Here is a 15,933-nt window from a genome sequence, read left to right on the forward strand (position 1 = left end):
CCTGGCCTCCTCTTCCCTCTAACCCAGCTCCCCCCTCTTGCTCTGCACTCCAGAGCCTGCCCCCAGCCCAACCTGTGCCCCCCCCAACACCTTGACCTTGTGCCTGTCAGCCCCCCACTGCCTTCTCTCCCCTCCCCCGCCCTGTCCCGATCCTCCAGTCCTGTCCTCCCAAACCCAACCATTATGCTGAGCTCCCTCCCCTGTGCCCCCAGAATCCCCATCCTGGCCCCACAGTCCCGATCCTCCAAGTTCCCCATCCCAGACACCCCTTTCTCCCACATCCCCAGCCTGAGCCCCCATTCCACCCCAGCCCCCTCCTGATCCTCCAGATACTCTCCCTCCCCTTCCCCAGCCCCTTCCCACCCGAGTCCTGCCCCCCCTGCTCCTTTTCCATCTGCCCTGCCCCCAGATACCCCTCCCCATCTACCCAATGCCCCCAATACCCTCATACGTCCCCTTCCCATGTCTCCATCTAACACCCCGATCTGCCCAGATGCCCCCTCCCCACCTACCCCGATACCCCTATGGGCCCCCGTTCCTGCCCCACTCCCTGCACGGCCCTTTTAAGCCGCCCCTCCCCTCTGGCGTCTGTGGGCGGAGCCGGCAGAGGGGGCGGGCTCAGTGTCCATGGCGACGCGGCGGTGACGTGCTTGCAGGGGGCGTGGGCGTCCCGGCTCCATATGAGGCCGGGAAGGGGCGGAGGGGGGAGGCCGGGGGGGGAGCGACCGAGACCGACCCGGCGGCGGCTGCTGCAGCGCAGGAGCCATGAAGACCCCTGCGGACGCAGGTGGGGACAGCGGGGGGGCCTGGGACCACGTGGGTCCTGGGAAGTTGGGGGGCGCCCCAGGGTTGGGGGGCTGGAGGGGGCCGGGGCTTTCCCCAGGGTTTGGGGGTCCGGGGTTCCCGCTGGAGGGATTTGGAGGTGGGGTGTCCCCCAAGGTTTCGGGGGGGCCTGGAGGGGGCACCCTGGGCGCGTGGTGTGGGGGCGCCTGGGGGGCAGGGAGAGGAGGAAGTGGGGAGGAAAATGGGGGCGGGGAGGCAGACGTACCGAGGAGGGGGACACAAGCGGCGGCGGTGGGGGCGGGGAGCTGGGGTGAGGCCTCGGGGGCGCTCCCAGGCTCGCTCTTGGCGCTTGTGATGGAGGCGGCTGGAGCGGGGGTTTGGAAAGTTCGGGGGTCCGGGCTGGGGGGCTTCCTCCCCCCTCCCCTCCCCGCGGCTTGTGGGGGGGCCGGGACAGGCGGCGGCGGAGTTTGGCGCAGCGGGACCTGTTGCATTTCCCGGCCCCCCAGCTGCTGCCAGGGCCGCGGCGTGGGGGGCCCTGCGCGTGGGGGGAGGGGAGCTTGGGGGGCTCCGGGGTGACTCCGCCTCTCGGCTTGTGGGGGAGGGTGGAGTGGGGGGCTTGTGGGGGCGTTATTTTGCCGGGGGGGCCTGCACCTCCGGATACCCCCGGGCTAGCAACACCCCCCCGCTGTCGGTCCGTGGGGGGGGTCTCTGCCCCTGCCCCCCGCCCGCGGGTCCCGGGCAGAGAAAAGTTGCAAAGTTCCGAACTGGAAACTCAACGTTCGAAAAGGAACTTTTTGTTTCCGACAAACAACGCGGCGTTAAGGTGGCGCCGGGCGGGAGGGAGGGAGTGAAATCTCTGCCCCCCCTTTTAATGTTTGTATGGGGGGGCGGCCGGGTGTGTGTCCCCCCAGGGAGACCGAGCCGGTTGGAATTCGCTCTTCCTCTTCTCCCCCCCCCCAACATTTTTTAACGTTTAAGAGGACGATACCACCTTAAACCTAGCGCCAATCTTGTCTTCCTTGGAGGGGGTGTTGGGGGGGGTGTTAATCGGCAGGTTTACCCCCCCCTCAGCAGACCGAAAAGGGGGGAGTCGTAGCTATCGTTGACCTAGATCCCCTCCCCAACTACAAACAGGCTTATACCACCTTAAATCCCGCGGGGGGGGGGGGATGTGTAGCCTTTAACTCCGGACTTTACTCTGGGGCTCGATTGTGCTATGGCTGAGCTGGATTTGTGGCGGGGAGAAGCCACTTTACAACCCGCTTTCCGTGGGGCGGGGGGTTCACTGTCCACTCTGCGGCTGGACTTTGGCCGGGGGGGGGGAGGATTGAGCGGCTTCATTGCTTGAAAATGCCCCGTCCCCTCGCCTGTGCGGGGTGGGGGGGGCTCCCTCTGCAGAGACCTGCCCCCCGTTCCCCTCCCCCCGGCTGGTTTTGTGCTGGGCTCCCCCTCCCCCCCTGGCGCCACCCACCCCAGCCCCATTGTCTCCAGGAATCTGGGTGTTTTTTTGAAGTGCTTCTCGCTTCTGTTCAAACTTGTCTTCCCCCCCCCCCCCCCCGCCCCATAAGTGAGGTGGCGGCGGCGGCGGCTGCAGAACTTTCCTGTCTTCGACTCTGGGAAAGTTCCGGACAGACCGACCGAGCCCCCCCCCGCCGAAATCAGAGCTCGCGGATTTTACACCCCACGCACTACCCCGGTCTCTGCTGGCTGACCCCCCCTTTTGTACTGACCCTCCAATTCGAGCCCCCAGTTTTGAAGGCTCGCGGGGGGGGGGCTGGGCCGGCCCCTCCAGCGCGCAGACACTCTGCTGTGATGTGGTTGGGCCCCCCCGTACCCCCCCGGCCGGAGGCTGCGGCTTGAGGCTGCTGGAATGGGAGTGATGTAATATTCGGGGGGGGGGGGGCTGGAATTCGATCCCGGCTCTGGTAGCTGCTGGCTCCAGGGATTAGTCACAGAGGTGGTGCGGTTTGGGGGGGGGGCGCTTATAGCGACAGTGACGCCATTCCCCCCCCCCAACTCCAGATCCCAGCTACTCCCCCAGGTCCGGGGTCCCGGCCGTGGGGGTCCTGCCCCCCCCCCCACCCCGAGATGGGGGAGGAGGCGAATCGTGTCTCTCCCCCTCCCCCTCCCCCGCCGCGCTGCGCCCCAGACGGGCCCGCACTTAGGGAGCAGTGGAAAATGTGGGGGGGCTTGGCCGGGAGCTGAGACTTGGAAGGCGGGCAGGGAACAGTCTGTGCATTGTGTGTGGGCAGGGACCGGGCGGGGGAGGCGGCCCGGGCTGAACCCCGGCAAATTCCAGCCCCCCAACTCTCTGGAATTGCCCCAGATCCAACATCTCCCCCCTCTCCCCAGCTCAGTTGAGCGGATGTTATGGGGCAGCTGGGTTACATAACGGGGGGGGGGGCTGCTTCCAGGAGTTTGCAGCTGGCAAGGCCTGGGGGGGCCGGGTGGCAGCACCCCCCCTCCCGGCGTCTGGCCTTCCCACCCATTGGCACCAGGCTGCCGGCGGCTCGTGCCAGACCCGGGGGCTGCGCCTGCCAGCAGACGGTGGTTTTGTGCTGTCCCCCCCGCCCCCTTCTCCCTGGCGGCGGGGGATGGGGGCGGGCACCCACTTAGTCACTGGCTGCTCTGCCTTTGTGTGTGGGGGGGTGTAGACCTGACACCCCTGGAAGCACTGAGCTGGGAACCTCTCAAGGAGTGTATGGGGGGGCAGAGATGTGAGGGGCCGTGGGGGGGTTGCTGGGATTGGGGGACAGCTGGGGGCTCTGTGAGTGTCCTGGGTGGGGGGGATGCCCCAGCTCCTGGCTGGGGGGCTGCTGCCTCAGCTCTTTCTTACAGAGGTGGGGCTGGGCTGGCGGCCACCCCAGGCCTGGATCTAGGAATCCCACCTTTGATCACCTCCCCCACACCAGCAGCCATTGGAGTGGGGGTGCCACCATCTGGGGAGGGGGGAGCATGCCTCAGTCAGCTCCCCTACAGCAGTAAGATATGGGGCTGTGGTTTCTATCCCCCAATGTCTCAGTGGGTGTAGGGTGGGGGAAGCCGGGGGTGTCCCACCCAGTGCCCCACTCACGTATCCTTGTGTTGGGGCCCCCCCAGCTCTTGCACCTGGGGAGGGCTGCGGAGGGGGGTCACCCCGCGTGTCTGGCCGCGCCAGCCGGGGAACAGTGACCCCATTCACGGCATCTCCGCGGGCGGCTGATGTCAGAGCCCCCCCTTCCCTGGGCTAATTAGCAAGAACAGGCCCCTGTGTGTAAGTGGGGCTGAGTCAGAGGCTGGGGGGAGGGGCCCATGGGGGGAGGGGAGCTTCCAGCTATCTGGCTGGGGCCAGTGGGGATTTGGGGTGGGGGTTTCATACCCCATGGTCCCTCCTCCTTCCTGCCCCCTTTGCCCACTTGATCTTTCTGGAGAGGAGGTCTTGGGGGGGGGGGTGTCTCCTTCTAGCGGCTCCTCGCCCCAGACCTGAGGGCAATACTGGCACTAAGACACGGTCCCTATGGGGTGAGAGGCTGGTTATAAAGCCCCCCCCAGCCTGGCGCTAGGATGCAGCCACCTCTGTGGTGGGGCGTAGGGGGCTGGTTATACAGGGACCCTCGCCTGGCACTGGGATGCAGCCGACTCTGGTGTGGGGGGGCTGGTTATACAGGGACCCTCGCCTGGCGCTGGGATGCAGCCACCTCTGGGGAGGGGTGTAGGGGGCTGGTTATACAGGGACTCTCGCCTGAGGGTGGGATGCAGCCACCTCTGGGGTGGGGCGCAGGGGCTGGTTATACAGGGACCCTCGCCTGGCACTGGGATGCAGCCACCTCTGGTGTGGGGGGGCTGGTTATACAGGGACCCTCGCCTGGTGCTGGGATGCAGCCACCTCTAGGGTGGGGCGGCAGGTTATACAGGGACCCTCGCCTGGCACTGGGATGCAGCCACCTCTAGTGTGGGGGGGGCTGGTTATACAGGGACCCTCGCCTGGCACTGGGATGCAGCCACCTCTGGGGTAGGGCGTAGGGGGCTGGTTATACAGGGACCCTCGCCTGGCACTGGGATGCAGCCACCTCTGGGGTGGGGCGTAGGGGGCTGGTTATACAGGGACCCTCGCCTGGCACTGGGATGCAGCCACCTCTGGGGTGGGGCGTAGGGGGCTGGTTATACAGGGACCCTCGCCCTGTGTTGGGAAATAAAAGGCAATTGTACGGCTGCATCCCAGGTGGGACTCCAGGGAGGTGGGGGAGGGGAGATGTCCTGATCACCTGGGTTCCTGGCACGTGCGGGGGGGGGGGGGGACTGTGGGTGCCAGGGGCCCTCCCCAGCCTGCTGCATCCCTTGGCCTCCTGGCGGGTTATTTTTAGTGCTCGGCTCCTTGGCGCGCTCTGTTGCCTGTTGCTTGGAGACTGGAAGGTGGATGGGGGTGGGCTGGACGTATTTGCCGAGGCCGCGGCACCTAGTGTGTGTTTGGGGGGGCAGGAGACTGGGGGGACCCCCTCAGTGCTTTGGGGTGCAGGGCTGGGTGTTACCCTGCATTCCTCCCGTTCCTGGTGCCCTCACCCCGGTTTCGATTGGGGTGGGAGCTGCCGTCTCTGAGCTGTGTGTAGGGGGGGGTCTTCTGTGCTCCACCCCTGCTGCGGGGGGGGCGCTGGGCTGGAGGGGGGGTGAGATCATCGCCCTAATGGCTCCGTCTGCGGCTCTGCCCTTGCCCCCCCCTCGGCGCCCGGCCTCCATTACAGAGGCTCTGAATTATTGATGGGCTGTGAGCGCCTGGGGTTTGGGAAACGGGAAACCGCCCGCCCGGCCCGGGGTGGGGGGGCAGCTGGGCCCCTTTACAAGGACACCCTCCTGCCACGGGGCGGGGGGGTCAGCGTCCCGCCCCCCAGCTGGGCTGCCTGCCCCTGACAGGGTTAACGGAGTGGGGGGTGCTGCCCAGCGCTGCCCCCCTGTACTGGGGGAGCTGGGCAGGTTGAGGGGCTGGGGCTCCCCTGATGTTTTTGGGGGGCCAGTGGTTTGCGGGAGATGCTGCTGGCTCAGCCAATCAGGCGCTGGCCCATGGCATGCTGGGAAATGGCCTATTGTCTGTGCTCCCTGTTACCTGTTGGGGGGCTGGGGGGCGAGGTGCAGAGACCAGACCTCCGGGTGGGGGCTGAGCCTTATGCGAAACTCTGATCCCGGAGGTGCTGCTCCTGCCAGGGTGTCGGGGAGGCCGTGGGTGGTGTAGGCTGGGGTCGGGGAGAGGATGGCAGGCAGCTCGTCTGGGGGCCTGGACAGGGGCAGCTCGTCAGGGGCCTGGACAGGGCAGCTCGTCTGGGGGCTGGACAGGGGCAGCTCGTCCGGGGGGGGGCTGACCTCAGCCGCTTGCCCGTAGCAGACACCCCCGACCCCGTCTCACAGGGCTGCTGGGGGGTTGGATTCTGCCCCATGCGTGAGGCAGCCACAAGTGAGTGTGGGGCAAGTCCCGGGGGTGAGCCCGAAATGGGGGAGCGGCGGGGCGGGGTGGGGTGCTCTAGCCGGCCTGTGGCCCCAGCCTGGAAGCAGCTTGGCGGGTCTCCCTGGCGGCCGGCAGCTTCCTGTTGCTGACGCGCACCTTGTGCCTACACCCCGGCGCTTGGCATGGGGGGCGGTAACCCCTCCCAGAGCCGGGAGAGAACCCAGGAGTCCTGGCTCCTGTCACCTTGTTTTGAGGGGGGCCAGTTTGGGCATCTCTGGACCCCCATGTGAAGGAGACCTGAAAGGGCCGGTTCCCCGCCCCGTGCTGGCTAACAGCCCGCCCCCCCCCGCAGGCTTCGCCTTCCCCGACTGGGCCTACAAGCCCGAGTCGAGCCCCGGCTCGCGGCAGATCCAGCTGTGGCACTTCATCCTGGAGCTGCTGCGCAAGGAGGAATATCACGACGTGATCGCCTGGCAGGGCGACTACGGCGAGTTCGTCATCAAGGACCCCGACGAGGTGGCGCGGCTGTGGGGCGTCCGCAAGTGCAAGCCCCAGATGAACTACGACAAGCTGAGCCGGGCGCTGAGGTGAGCGGGGACCCCTTGGGGGCGGTGGGGAAACTGAGGCAGGGAACGAGCACGCCATTGGTTGGTGTCCGAGCTGGGGATAGAACCCAGGAGTCCTGGCTCCCAGGCCCTCACCCCCCACCCCAGCTCTAACCTGGAATGGGAGCTATGGCTGGGGGAGGGATTTGGGGGGGGTCTATGGGGGCTGATGGTCCTGGCTCTCTCACCCCCACCCCCCACCCCAGGTACTACTACAACAAGCGGATCCTGCACAAGACGAAGGGGAAACGATTCACCTACAAGTTCAACTTCAACAAGCTGGTGCTGGTGAATTACCCCTTCATCGACATGGGCCTGGCAGGTGAGGGGCCGTGGCAGGGAGGAGGGGCCCATGGTGGGGAGGGGCGGTGGTGGGGCCCGTGGTGGGGAGGGGCGTGGTGGGGAGGGGCCTTCTGGGAAGGGTTGGGAGAGGGCACCTCTTGCAGCCTGGGGACTTGGTGGAAAATAGGGGGGGCAGTGGGGGAGTGCAGGCCAGATGAGGGCGTGGTGGGGGTGCTGTGAGGATGGATGGGGGGATGGAGGCAGTTGAGGGGGGCAAAGGGTGGGTGTGGAGGATGGGAGAGGGTTGGTTGAATTTGGGGACTATGGAGGTGGGAAGGGATGGGGCTGGTACTGGGGGGCCGGGCAGGCTTGGGGGTGGGGCTGGGGGGCTAGGCAGGCGGCAGGGGTCCCCCTCACCCCTCTCCTTCTCTGGCAGGCGGCCCCGTGCCCCAGAGCGCCCCGCCGGTGCCCTCGGGCGGCTCCCACTTCCGCTTCCCGCCCTCCACGCCGGACGTGCTCTCGCCCGGGGCGGAGGAGCTGCGCTCCCCGGGCGTCTTCTCGGCCGTGGCCCGGCGCCTCGCCCGCGGCTCGGTCAGCGACTGCAGCGACGCCACCTCAGCCACCTCGGAGCTGGAGGAGCCGCTGAGCGAGGAGGGGCGCCGGGGCGGGGGGCCGGGCGAGGCGGCTTCGCGGGCCCCTGCCCGCCCACCCGGCTGGCCCGACAGCCTCTTCGCGCCTACCCGGCCCCGCGGTCAGAGCCCCTCAGCCCCTTCCCGGTGTCCCCATGGCGGCCCTGGAGCCCTGCTGCCCCCAGCTCTCGCCCGCCCTGCCCCTCACCCCACCCACATGAACTACACCCCCTCGCCCACCCTGAGCCCCATGTACCCCGGCGGCTCCCACTTCTCCTTCAACCCCGAGGACATGAAGCGCTACCTGCAGGCCCACACCCAGAGCGTCTACAATTACCACCTCAGCCCCCGGGCTTTCCTCCACTACCCCCACATCCTCGTGCCCCAGCCCCAGCGCCCCGAGAAGCCGCCCCCGCCCGAGGAGCCCCCTGCCCCCTTCAAGTTCAAGCTGCAGCCTCCCCCGCTGGGCCGGCGGAACCGGGACAAGGCCCCGGCGCCCCCCGGCGAAGGGGCCGCCCCGGAGCCCCGGCTGCCGTGCATTAAGGTGGAGCCCATCTCGGAGGGGGAGTCGGAGGAGGAGGAGGTGACGGTGGAGGTGACGGACGTCAGCGAGGAAGACGAGGAGGTGTTCAAGGCTCCCCCCGCCCCGCCCGGGGAGCCCCCGGCCCCCCGGCCCTGCGAGGAGAGCGGCCAGTGCATCCCCCTCAAGCTGCGCTTCAAGCGGCGCTGGAGTGAGGACCAGCGGCTGGAGGCGGGCGGGGGGGGCGGCCCCGACGCGGCGGATGACAAGAAGGTGAAGGGGGAGCGGGAGGGCGCCCTGGCCGGGGGAGGGCGGCGCGTCAGCACCGACCTGCCCCACGCCACGGCCCAGCTCTCGCTGGAGAACAAGGACTCGTAGAGCCGGTGCCGGCGCCCCCGGGGGGGGCTGGGGGCCGTCTTCTGCCTTAACTCAGAGATTTTAACCCTTCTCTGGGCCGCCGCCTCTCCGGGACCCTGTGCGTTGAAAGGGGGTAGGGGGCGCTCAGCCGTTTTTACGTCAATATACATATATATATATTTTTGGGGGGATGATTTTAAATCTGGGGGCAGCTTTCCTTTCAGGGTCTCTGGTTTTTAAAGAGGGGGTGACCCCGGGAATTTATATCACGTAGAATTTTTTTTAACCTTTTCCCACCCCCGAATCCTCTCGTTTATATCCAGTCGCTGCCTTGTTGGAGGGGGTGTTCATCTTCAGGGGGGGATGTTGAGGGATCTCAATGTCCCTCGTGGGGGGGGGAAACAGGGGCTTTAAAGCACAATAAACTTTCATCCCTGTCTGGCTGGATCAGAAATGGAACCACTCCTGCAGCACCCCCATATTATTGGGGGGCTGGGAGGGACATAAGAACGGCCAGACGGGGTCAGACCAAAGGTCCATCTAGCCCAGTGTCCTGGGAGAGAGTGGATGCCATATTGTGCCCCCTGTGGCCTACGGACCTAGCTTCTCCCCTTCCCCCCAGCTTAGATTGGTCTGTATGAGGCTGTATGGCCCCTTCTTTTAGTGGGGGGGCAGTCTGGCGTTTGGGGGCCCGCAGATTGCTTGGGGTGCTCGAGATGGCTTTAGATAACCAAAAATGAGTGGGGTGTGTGCAGCCGCTGGCCTGAGCCACCCCAGGGGAGCAGGGCGTATCTCAAGTGCCTGTTGAAGTACTGTCTGGGTGGGATGGGGTGGGAGGGGGAGGCACCCCATGTCCCCCCCCCATGGGGTAGGACCTGAACTGACATTTCCCCCACTTCCCAATGCCTGCAAGGACCCCAGGAGCTATTCCCCTGCTTCCCTGTAGTGACAACGGGGGGGGGGGATCCCCAAGGTGGGGGGAGCTGGGGGTTCTCATGAAGCAGGCTGGGCCCTGGCTGATGGGTGTGGGTGCAGCTGGTGCACGATGGGAACTGGGTCCCCCCCACTTCTCCCGGGGGGGGGGGGCAGGGCTTGAAGGCCTGGTCTGAGGGTGGGGCTTGTGGAGCTGGAGCTGGAAGCAGGGTGGGGGGCAGACTCCAGTCTGTGGCGCACAGTTAGTAGGGGCTGGGGGGTGACTTACGAAGCCTTATTCAAATTCCTGTACAGCGGGGAAGGGGGGGCGGGCTCAGGTTACGAATGTATAAAATTAACCAATAAAAGAGTTGGAAACTTGGTCGCTTTTTGCTTCATTTTGTAACAAGGCAGCAGGGGGGCTGGGGGGGGGGCTCCACCCCCCTGGCAGGCTGGGGGGCGAAGTGCTGATGTGAGTTTCTGGCCCTGGGTTGAAGTCTGGCTGGGTGTCCGGGGTGGGGTGCAGCCTGGCTGGGGGCACCATGCGGGGAAGGGCTCTTGGCAGCCCCAGGGCTGGGCCCAGCGCTGCTATCCTGGCGGGGAGGGCTCTTGCCCCAGGGCTGGCCCCAGCGCTGCCCCCCTGGGGCGGTGGGGGGGTGGGCTCTTGCCCCCCCCCCCCCCGGGCTGGGCCCAGCGCTGCCGCCCTGGCTCGGTGTCTGTCCACACCCGGCGCTGGGTCCCCCGGCCCCGCCCAGGGTCACGGAGAGATGCGGGGGCAGGACCCGGGCCCCCCAAGGACCCACCGTCAAGCCGGGGGCCGGAAGTGGGGGCGGGCGGAGCCGGGCCCGTCCCGGGGGGGTCTGGGAGCCCGGACGCCTGGGTTCCGCGCCTGGCGGGGGGCGGGGCGTTGTCCGATGGTTTTACCCGCGGGCCGGGGAGGGGGCGGGTTTCCTCGGGTGGTGGTTGAGGAAACTACATTTCCCAGCGGCCCCCGCGGCAGGGAGGGGGCGTGGCCCGGACTCCGTTTCCCAGCGGCCCCCGCGGCAGGGAAGGGGCGGGGCCCGGACTCCGTTTCCCAGCGGCCCCCGCGGCAGGGAAGGGGTGGGGCGGGGCTGGCGCGGCGCAGGCGCACTCTGACTCGCCCCCCGCCCCCCCCCGTCCGGCCTCGCCATGTGCAGCGGCAGCGCCGGCCCCTCCCGGGCCCGGACCAGCTCCTTCGCCGACGCCGCCGCGGGCGGGGCCCCCCCCGGCCCCGGAGCCCCCGCCCCGCCGGACCCCGGGGCCGCGCCGGGCGCCAAGGCGGGGGCGGCGGGGCCCGGGCCGGGGGCGGCGGGACCGGGCCCTTCCGCCGGGCCTGAAACTCGGCCGTGAGTGGGGCCGGAGGGTGAGGGGATAAGATGGGGGCTGAGGGGGTGGGGTAAGGCGGGGCAGGGGACTGAGGGGATCTGGGGGCTGAGGGGGGCAGGGGCTGGGAGGGTGAGATGGGGGCTCAGGGGATGGGGTGGGGAGCCAGGGGCTGAGGGGTTAAGATGGGGCTGAGGGGATCTGGGGTGTGAGTGGGGCAGGCCTGGGGAGTTGGGGCGGGGCCTGTGTTTGAGGCAGTTGGAATTGGGGGTGGGGAGCTGGGGTCCGTGCAGAGGAGCAGGGCCGAGGCAGGGGGCCCTGGGGACGGGTTATGGGGCAGGGAAGGGGTCTAGGAGAAGGAGGCTGCAGAGTGGGAGTCCGGGGATCCATGGGGTGGCTGAGGAGCAGGTGTCTGTGGCGGGGTGGCGGGGGGCAGAGGAGGCCCTGGGGGCAGGAGCGTAGGAGCGGGGTACTAGGAGCGGGAGGACCCATGGGAAGGGCTGCAGGGGGAATCAGGAAGCTGTAGATGGGGAAGGGGCTCACAGGCTCTTGGGGGCAGGCTGAGTTGTAGGGAGGAAGAGGTGCTAGAAGGGGCGGGGCAGGAGAAAGGGAGTGGGGACTCCATGGGGAGGTTCCTGGCTGCGTGGGGGTGGAAGAACCATTGTGGGTCCCCGAGTGCATCACTTCCCCAAGGGTGTTGGGAGCCGCTGGGCTGTTCACGCGAGAGGGGTCGGGGGCGGGGGGGGGGAGGCTGACTGGGGGTTGGGGTCAGGCTCTAGGGTCCCATTCAGGGTTGGGGGGCTGGCAGGTGGCTCTGTCATTAGATTTGGGAATCGAGTGTTGGGGTTCAGGGCCTTGGCTGAGCCCCCCACTTGGATACCCCATCTCTCTGCTGGGGGGGGCTGCTGAATGGTTGGGCTACCTGGGGTGGGGATTGGGGGTTCTCATGGCAGGATTTCTCTGGGCTTCCTCTCCATGTTTCTAACCCCGCATCCCCAGGGCCCAGCAGGAAGGACGGGAGGGGCAGTGTTGGGGTGCTGTGGGGTCCCTGGTGTGTTCTAGGCCCCCTGTCCCTAGGGGCCAGCTGGGGGGTCCTAAGCCGTGGCTCTAACGCCCCCCCATCCCCAGGGGACAGTGGGAAGGTGAGCACGGTGGTGGCCACGCCCGGCCAGGGCCCGGAGCGACCCCAGGAGGTCTCCTACTCGGATATCAAGGTCATCGGGAATGGCTCCTTCGGCGTGGTCTATCAGGCCCGCTTGGCCACCTCCGGGGAGCTGGTGGCCATCAAGAAAGTGCTGCAGGACAAGCGCTTCAAGGTGAGCGTGGGGGGGAGCGGGAGCCGGGGCGGGGCCCCCATCCTTACGGGGCTCCCTCGCTCACCCTGTCCGTGTCCCCCCCAGAACCGGGAGCTGCAGATCATGCGCAAGCTGGATCACTGCAACATCGTGCGGCTGCGCTACTTCTTCTACTCCAGCGGGGAGAAGGTCAGGGGCACCGGGGGGCAGGACGGGTCCATGTGGGAGGCGGGGGGCATCCTGGGTCCCCTTGCATCCTCCCTGTGTGACAGGGCTGTGGAGGGGTGTCCTGGGTCCCCTCACCCCCAACGGGGAGGGTCCCTGAGACTTTGCGGGGGGCGCGGGGGGTCCCGGGTCCCCTCTCATCCAGCCCCGTTGCAGAAAGACGAGGTGTACCTGAACCTGGTGCTGGACTTCGTGCCCGAGACGGTGTACCGCGTGGCACGCCACTTCACCAAGGCCAAGCAGCCCATCCCCGTCATCTACGTCAAGGTGAGCGGGGGCCAGCCGCGCCCAGGAGGGGGGCAGGGGCAGGACCCCCCCGGCTGGCTGTGACCGTCTCCCCCTTCCTGCCAGGTGTACATGTACCAGCTCTTCCGCAGCCTGGCCTACATCCATTCCCAGGGGGTCTGTCACCGCGACATCAAGCCCCAGAACCTGCTGGTGGACCCCGACACCGCCGTGCTCAAGCTGTGCGACTTCGGCAGGTGGGAGCCGGGGCCCCCTGGTGCGAGAGCCGTGCGGGGGGGGTGCCCTGGTGCGCGAGCCGTGCAGAGGGGGCGCCCTGGTGCGCGAGCCGTGCGGGGCGGAGGGGGCCCTGGTGCGAGAGCCGTGCGGGGGGGGCCCTGGTGCGAGAGCCGTGCGGGGCGGGGGGCGCCCTGGTGCGAGAGCCGTGCAGAGGGGGAAGGGCTGGGCTCGTGGGACAGTCTCTCCCTGAGCAGCGTACGGGGAGGGGTGTCGGCCAGGGTGAGATGGTTGGCCCCACACACGGACCGAGGGCCGACCCGGGGTGTGAGCCGTCTGGCCGAGGGGCAAGGGACGTGGACCGGCGCGGGGGCAGGGCTGGCCCACTCACCACGGGCGGTTGGTCTTGCAGTGCCAAGCAGCTGGTGCAGGGCGAACCCAACGTCTCCTACATCTGCTCCCGCTATTACCGCGCCCCTGAGCTCATCTTCGGGGCCACCGACTACACGTCCAACATAGGTGAGCTCCCACCCCCTCTGTCACCTCTGCCCCCACGCCCAGCGAGGGGGAGGGGACCCAGGAGTCCTGACGGCCCCCTGTCCCTCCCCAGATATCTGGTCAGCGGGCTGCGTCCTGGCTGAGCTGCTGCTCGGTCAGCCCATCTTCCCCGGGGACAGCGGAGTGGACCAGCTGGTGGAAATCATCAAGGTAGGAGCCCCCCCCCGCTCTGACCACTAGACCCTACTCCCCTCCCAGAGCCAGGGAGAGAACCCAGGAGTCCTGCCTCCCAGCCCCCCTGCTCTAACCACTAGACCCCACTCCCAGAGTGGGGAGACCGGGGCTGGAGCGCATCGAGGGGGCCTTACCAGGAACTTAGGGGGCTTCATTCCAAGGGTTTGCTGCAGGCATTGCAGAGGGGAGGAAGGCGCCCAGTCGGTGGGGTCAGGAAATGCCCCTTGGGAGTAGCCGGGGCTCCGCCAGGAACTGGTCATAATGGGGGCGCCCCCCCCCCCCCCCCAGGTGCTGGGGACGCCGACGCGGGAGCAGATCCGGGAGATGAACCCCAACTACACAGAGTTCAAGTTTCCCCAGATCAAAGCACATCCCTGGCTAAAGGTATGGGGGAGGGGGGGGGCACTGCCTTGGGGAAGCTCACAGCTTCAGGGTGTGGCTCAGGACAAGGGGGTGTGGCTATCCTGGGCTGACCCCCAGGGTGGGGGCGGGGCTGGGGCTGTGTCCTGGGCTGACCCCTGGGGTGGGGGCAGGGCTGGGGCTGTGTCCTGGGCTGACCCCCCAGGGCAGGGCTGCACCCGTGGTGACCCCCCTGGCCCCCCAGGTGTTCAAGCCGCGGACCCCGCTGGAGGCCGTCTCGCTGTGCAGCCGCCTGCTGGAGTACACGCCTGCCACCCGCCTCTCCCCGCTGGAGGCCTGCGCCAACGCCTTCTTCGACGAGCTGCGGGAACCCAGCGCCCGCCTGCCCAGCGGGCGCGACCTGCCCCCCCTCTTCAACTTCAGCGCTGTGGGTGAGTGGGGGCGCCGGGGGGGTGGGGGGCGGGGTGCCCAGGGCCGTCTGACCCCTCTGCTCTCTCCTCCACAGAACTGGCCATCCAGCCCTCGCTCAACACCTCCCTCATCCCACCCCACCTACGGGCGCAGACCACCTTGCTGGGGTGCGTGCCCGGCCCCCCTGCCACACACGGTGAGTGCTGGGGAGTGGGGCCCCCCCGCACGCGGTTCTCCCTGGGCTGGGAATGGGGAGGTCTCTCCTGCTGCACCCTGAGAGGAGGGGGTGGGAACACCCCTTTCCCGCAGCCTGCTGGGGGGGGGGGGAGGTCTGGGGGCTCCCCACTGCCCTAGGGCATGCTGGGAGCAGGGGGTGGAGCCGGGCAGGTGGCCCTGCCATGCTGATTGTTCCTCTCCCCTGCAGGCGCTGACCGGAGCCAGCCAACACCGGGGGACGGCGCGGGACCCATCGCCAACGCGTCCTGAGGGGCTGGGCTGGGGGGCAGGCCCCCTCCCCACCCCATGGACTTGTCTGAACTGTGAACTGGGTGGGGGCGGTGCCCACGGACCACACGGAACCTGCTTCCCATTGGCTGGGGGGCAGCCAGGCAGAGGCGACGCTGCCCCTTGCTAACCCACCCGGCCTCAGTGTGGGGGCGCTGGTCATGCTGCTTCCCCAGCCCCATCTCTGGAAGGGGCTGGGGGCCGGGGGCTCAGGCCCCCTGGATTTTAAGTTGCTTTTGGTTTTTAACATCCCACCCCACTGCCCCCCTCCTCTCCTATGCTGCTGTCCTGCATGGGGGCAGGGCCTGGCCCCCCCCATAGGGGAGATGGGTGCCCCTTCCCCTGTGCTGTGGGGATACAGGGGGATCCTGCAGTGGGTCAGGAGTGGCTGGATGGCTGGACAGGGGGTGTCCCCCAGGCATTCCCCCCCAAAAGCCCCATGATCAAGGCTCTCTCCTTGGTGGGACGGGCACAGCTCTGTGCGGGGGAGTTTTTATTATTTCCCCTCCTGCCTGCCCCCCCTGTAAATACCCCTCCCCGTAAACCAGTTTCTTTTACCGATCGCTGTGTACATAGATGATTTTTTTCTTAATCTGAGTGCCCCCCCCCGACCCCCCCAATGTGTGTTAGTTTCTCTTACGTTCTGGCTCTGTACAGGCACCCGGTTCAATAAATTATTGGCATGAAAGGACGCAGGGGAGCGTGGGGCTGCTGGGGGGGACCCCTGGGCTGGCTCTTGGGCTAGCTTGTTTCACTGGGCTGTGATTCTGTCTGGGGAGGGGGGGGGGTCTGCCTTGGGGGGGCCTGCCTTGGGGGGGCCTGGTAGCTCATCACCACAGCCTGAGCTGCCCCAGGCATGGCCCTGGGGACTGTCCTCCCCACAGGTGCACTCAGCCTGGCCTCTGGTTTAGGGGGTGGGCACAGAATGAGTGGCCATCTGCCCCTCCCCCCTTTGCAATCTACCACTAAGCTGGGGGGGGGGGGGTAAAGTGCTGAGAGGAGCAGCCCTGCAGGTGCTGGGCTGAGGCTGGGGTGAGCCTGTGGGGGCCGAGGGGGGTGGCTGACACGGTGATGCTGCTGAGGGGGTGACAATCCCTGAGTC

At 67.7% G+C, this 15,933-nt stretch overlaps 2 protein-coding genes across 2 annotated transcripts; both read left to right on the forward strand.

Annotated features, from left to right (window-relative positions):
• The first annotated feature begins 709 nt into the window (after nucleotides 1-709).
• Nucleotides 710-9,242, forward strand: ERF (ETS2 repressor factor). The gene is given in 6 exon segments (XM_039512198.1): nucleotides 710-787; nucleotides 6,549-6,783; nucleotides 7,008-7,123; nucleotides 7,520-7,756; nucleotides 7,759-7,867; nucleotides 7,869-9,242. Coding segments are annotated over 6 exon segments (1,461 nt in total). The 5' UTR covers nucleotides 710-765; the 3' UTR covers nucleotides 8,611-9,242.
• A 1,026-nt stretch (nucleotides 9,243-10,268) lies between these two features.
• On the forward strand, nucleotides 10,269-15,519 carry GSK3A (glycogen synthase kinase 3 alpha). Its single transcript, XM_039512430.1, has 12 exons — nucleotides 10,269-10,359; nucleotides 10,680-10,868; nucleotides 11,974-12,161; nucleotides 12,246-12,329; nucleotides 12,522-12,632; nucleotides 12,717-12,847; nucleotides 13,237-13,343; nucleotides 13,435-13,532; nucleotides 13,845-13,940; nucleotides 14,161-14,347; nucleotides 14,422-14,523; nucleotides 14,752-15,519. Exons 1-12 carry the CDS (start codon nucleotides 10,269-10,271, stop codon nucleotides 14,811-14,813), a joined length of 1,446 nt encoding a protein of 481 aa, XP_039368364.1. The 3' UTR covers nucleotides 14,814-15,519.
• The last annotated feature ends 414 nt before the right edge of the window (nucleotides 15,520-15,933 follow it).

Source organism: Mauremys reevesii, linkage group 24 (assembly GCF_016161935.1).
Source record: "Mauremys reevesii isolate NIE-2019 linkage group 24, ASM1616193v1, whole genome shotgun sequence".
Classification (NCBI taxonomy): domain Eukaryota; kingdom Metazoa; phylum Chordata; order Testudines; family Geoemydidae; genus Mauremys; species Mauremys reevesii.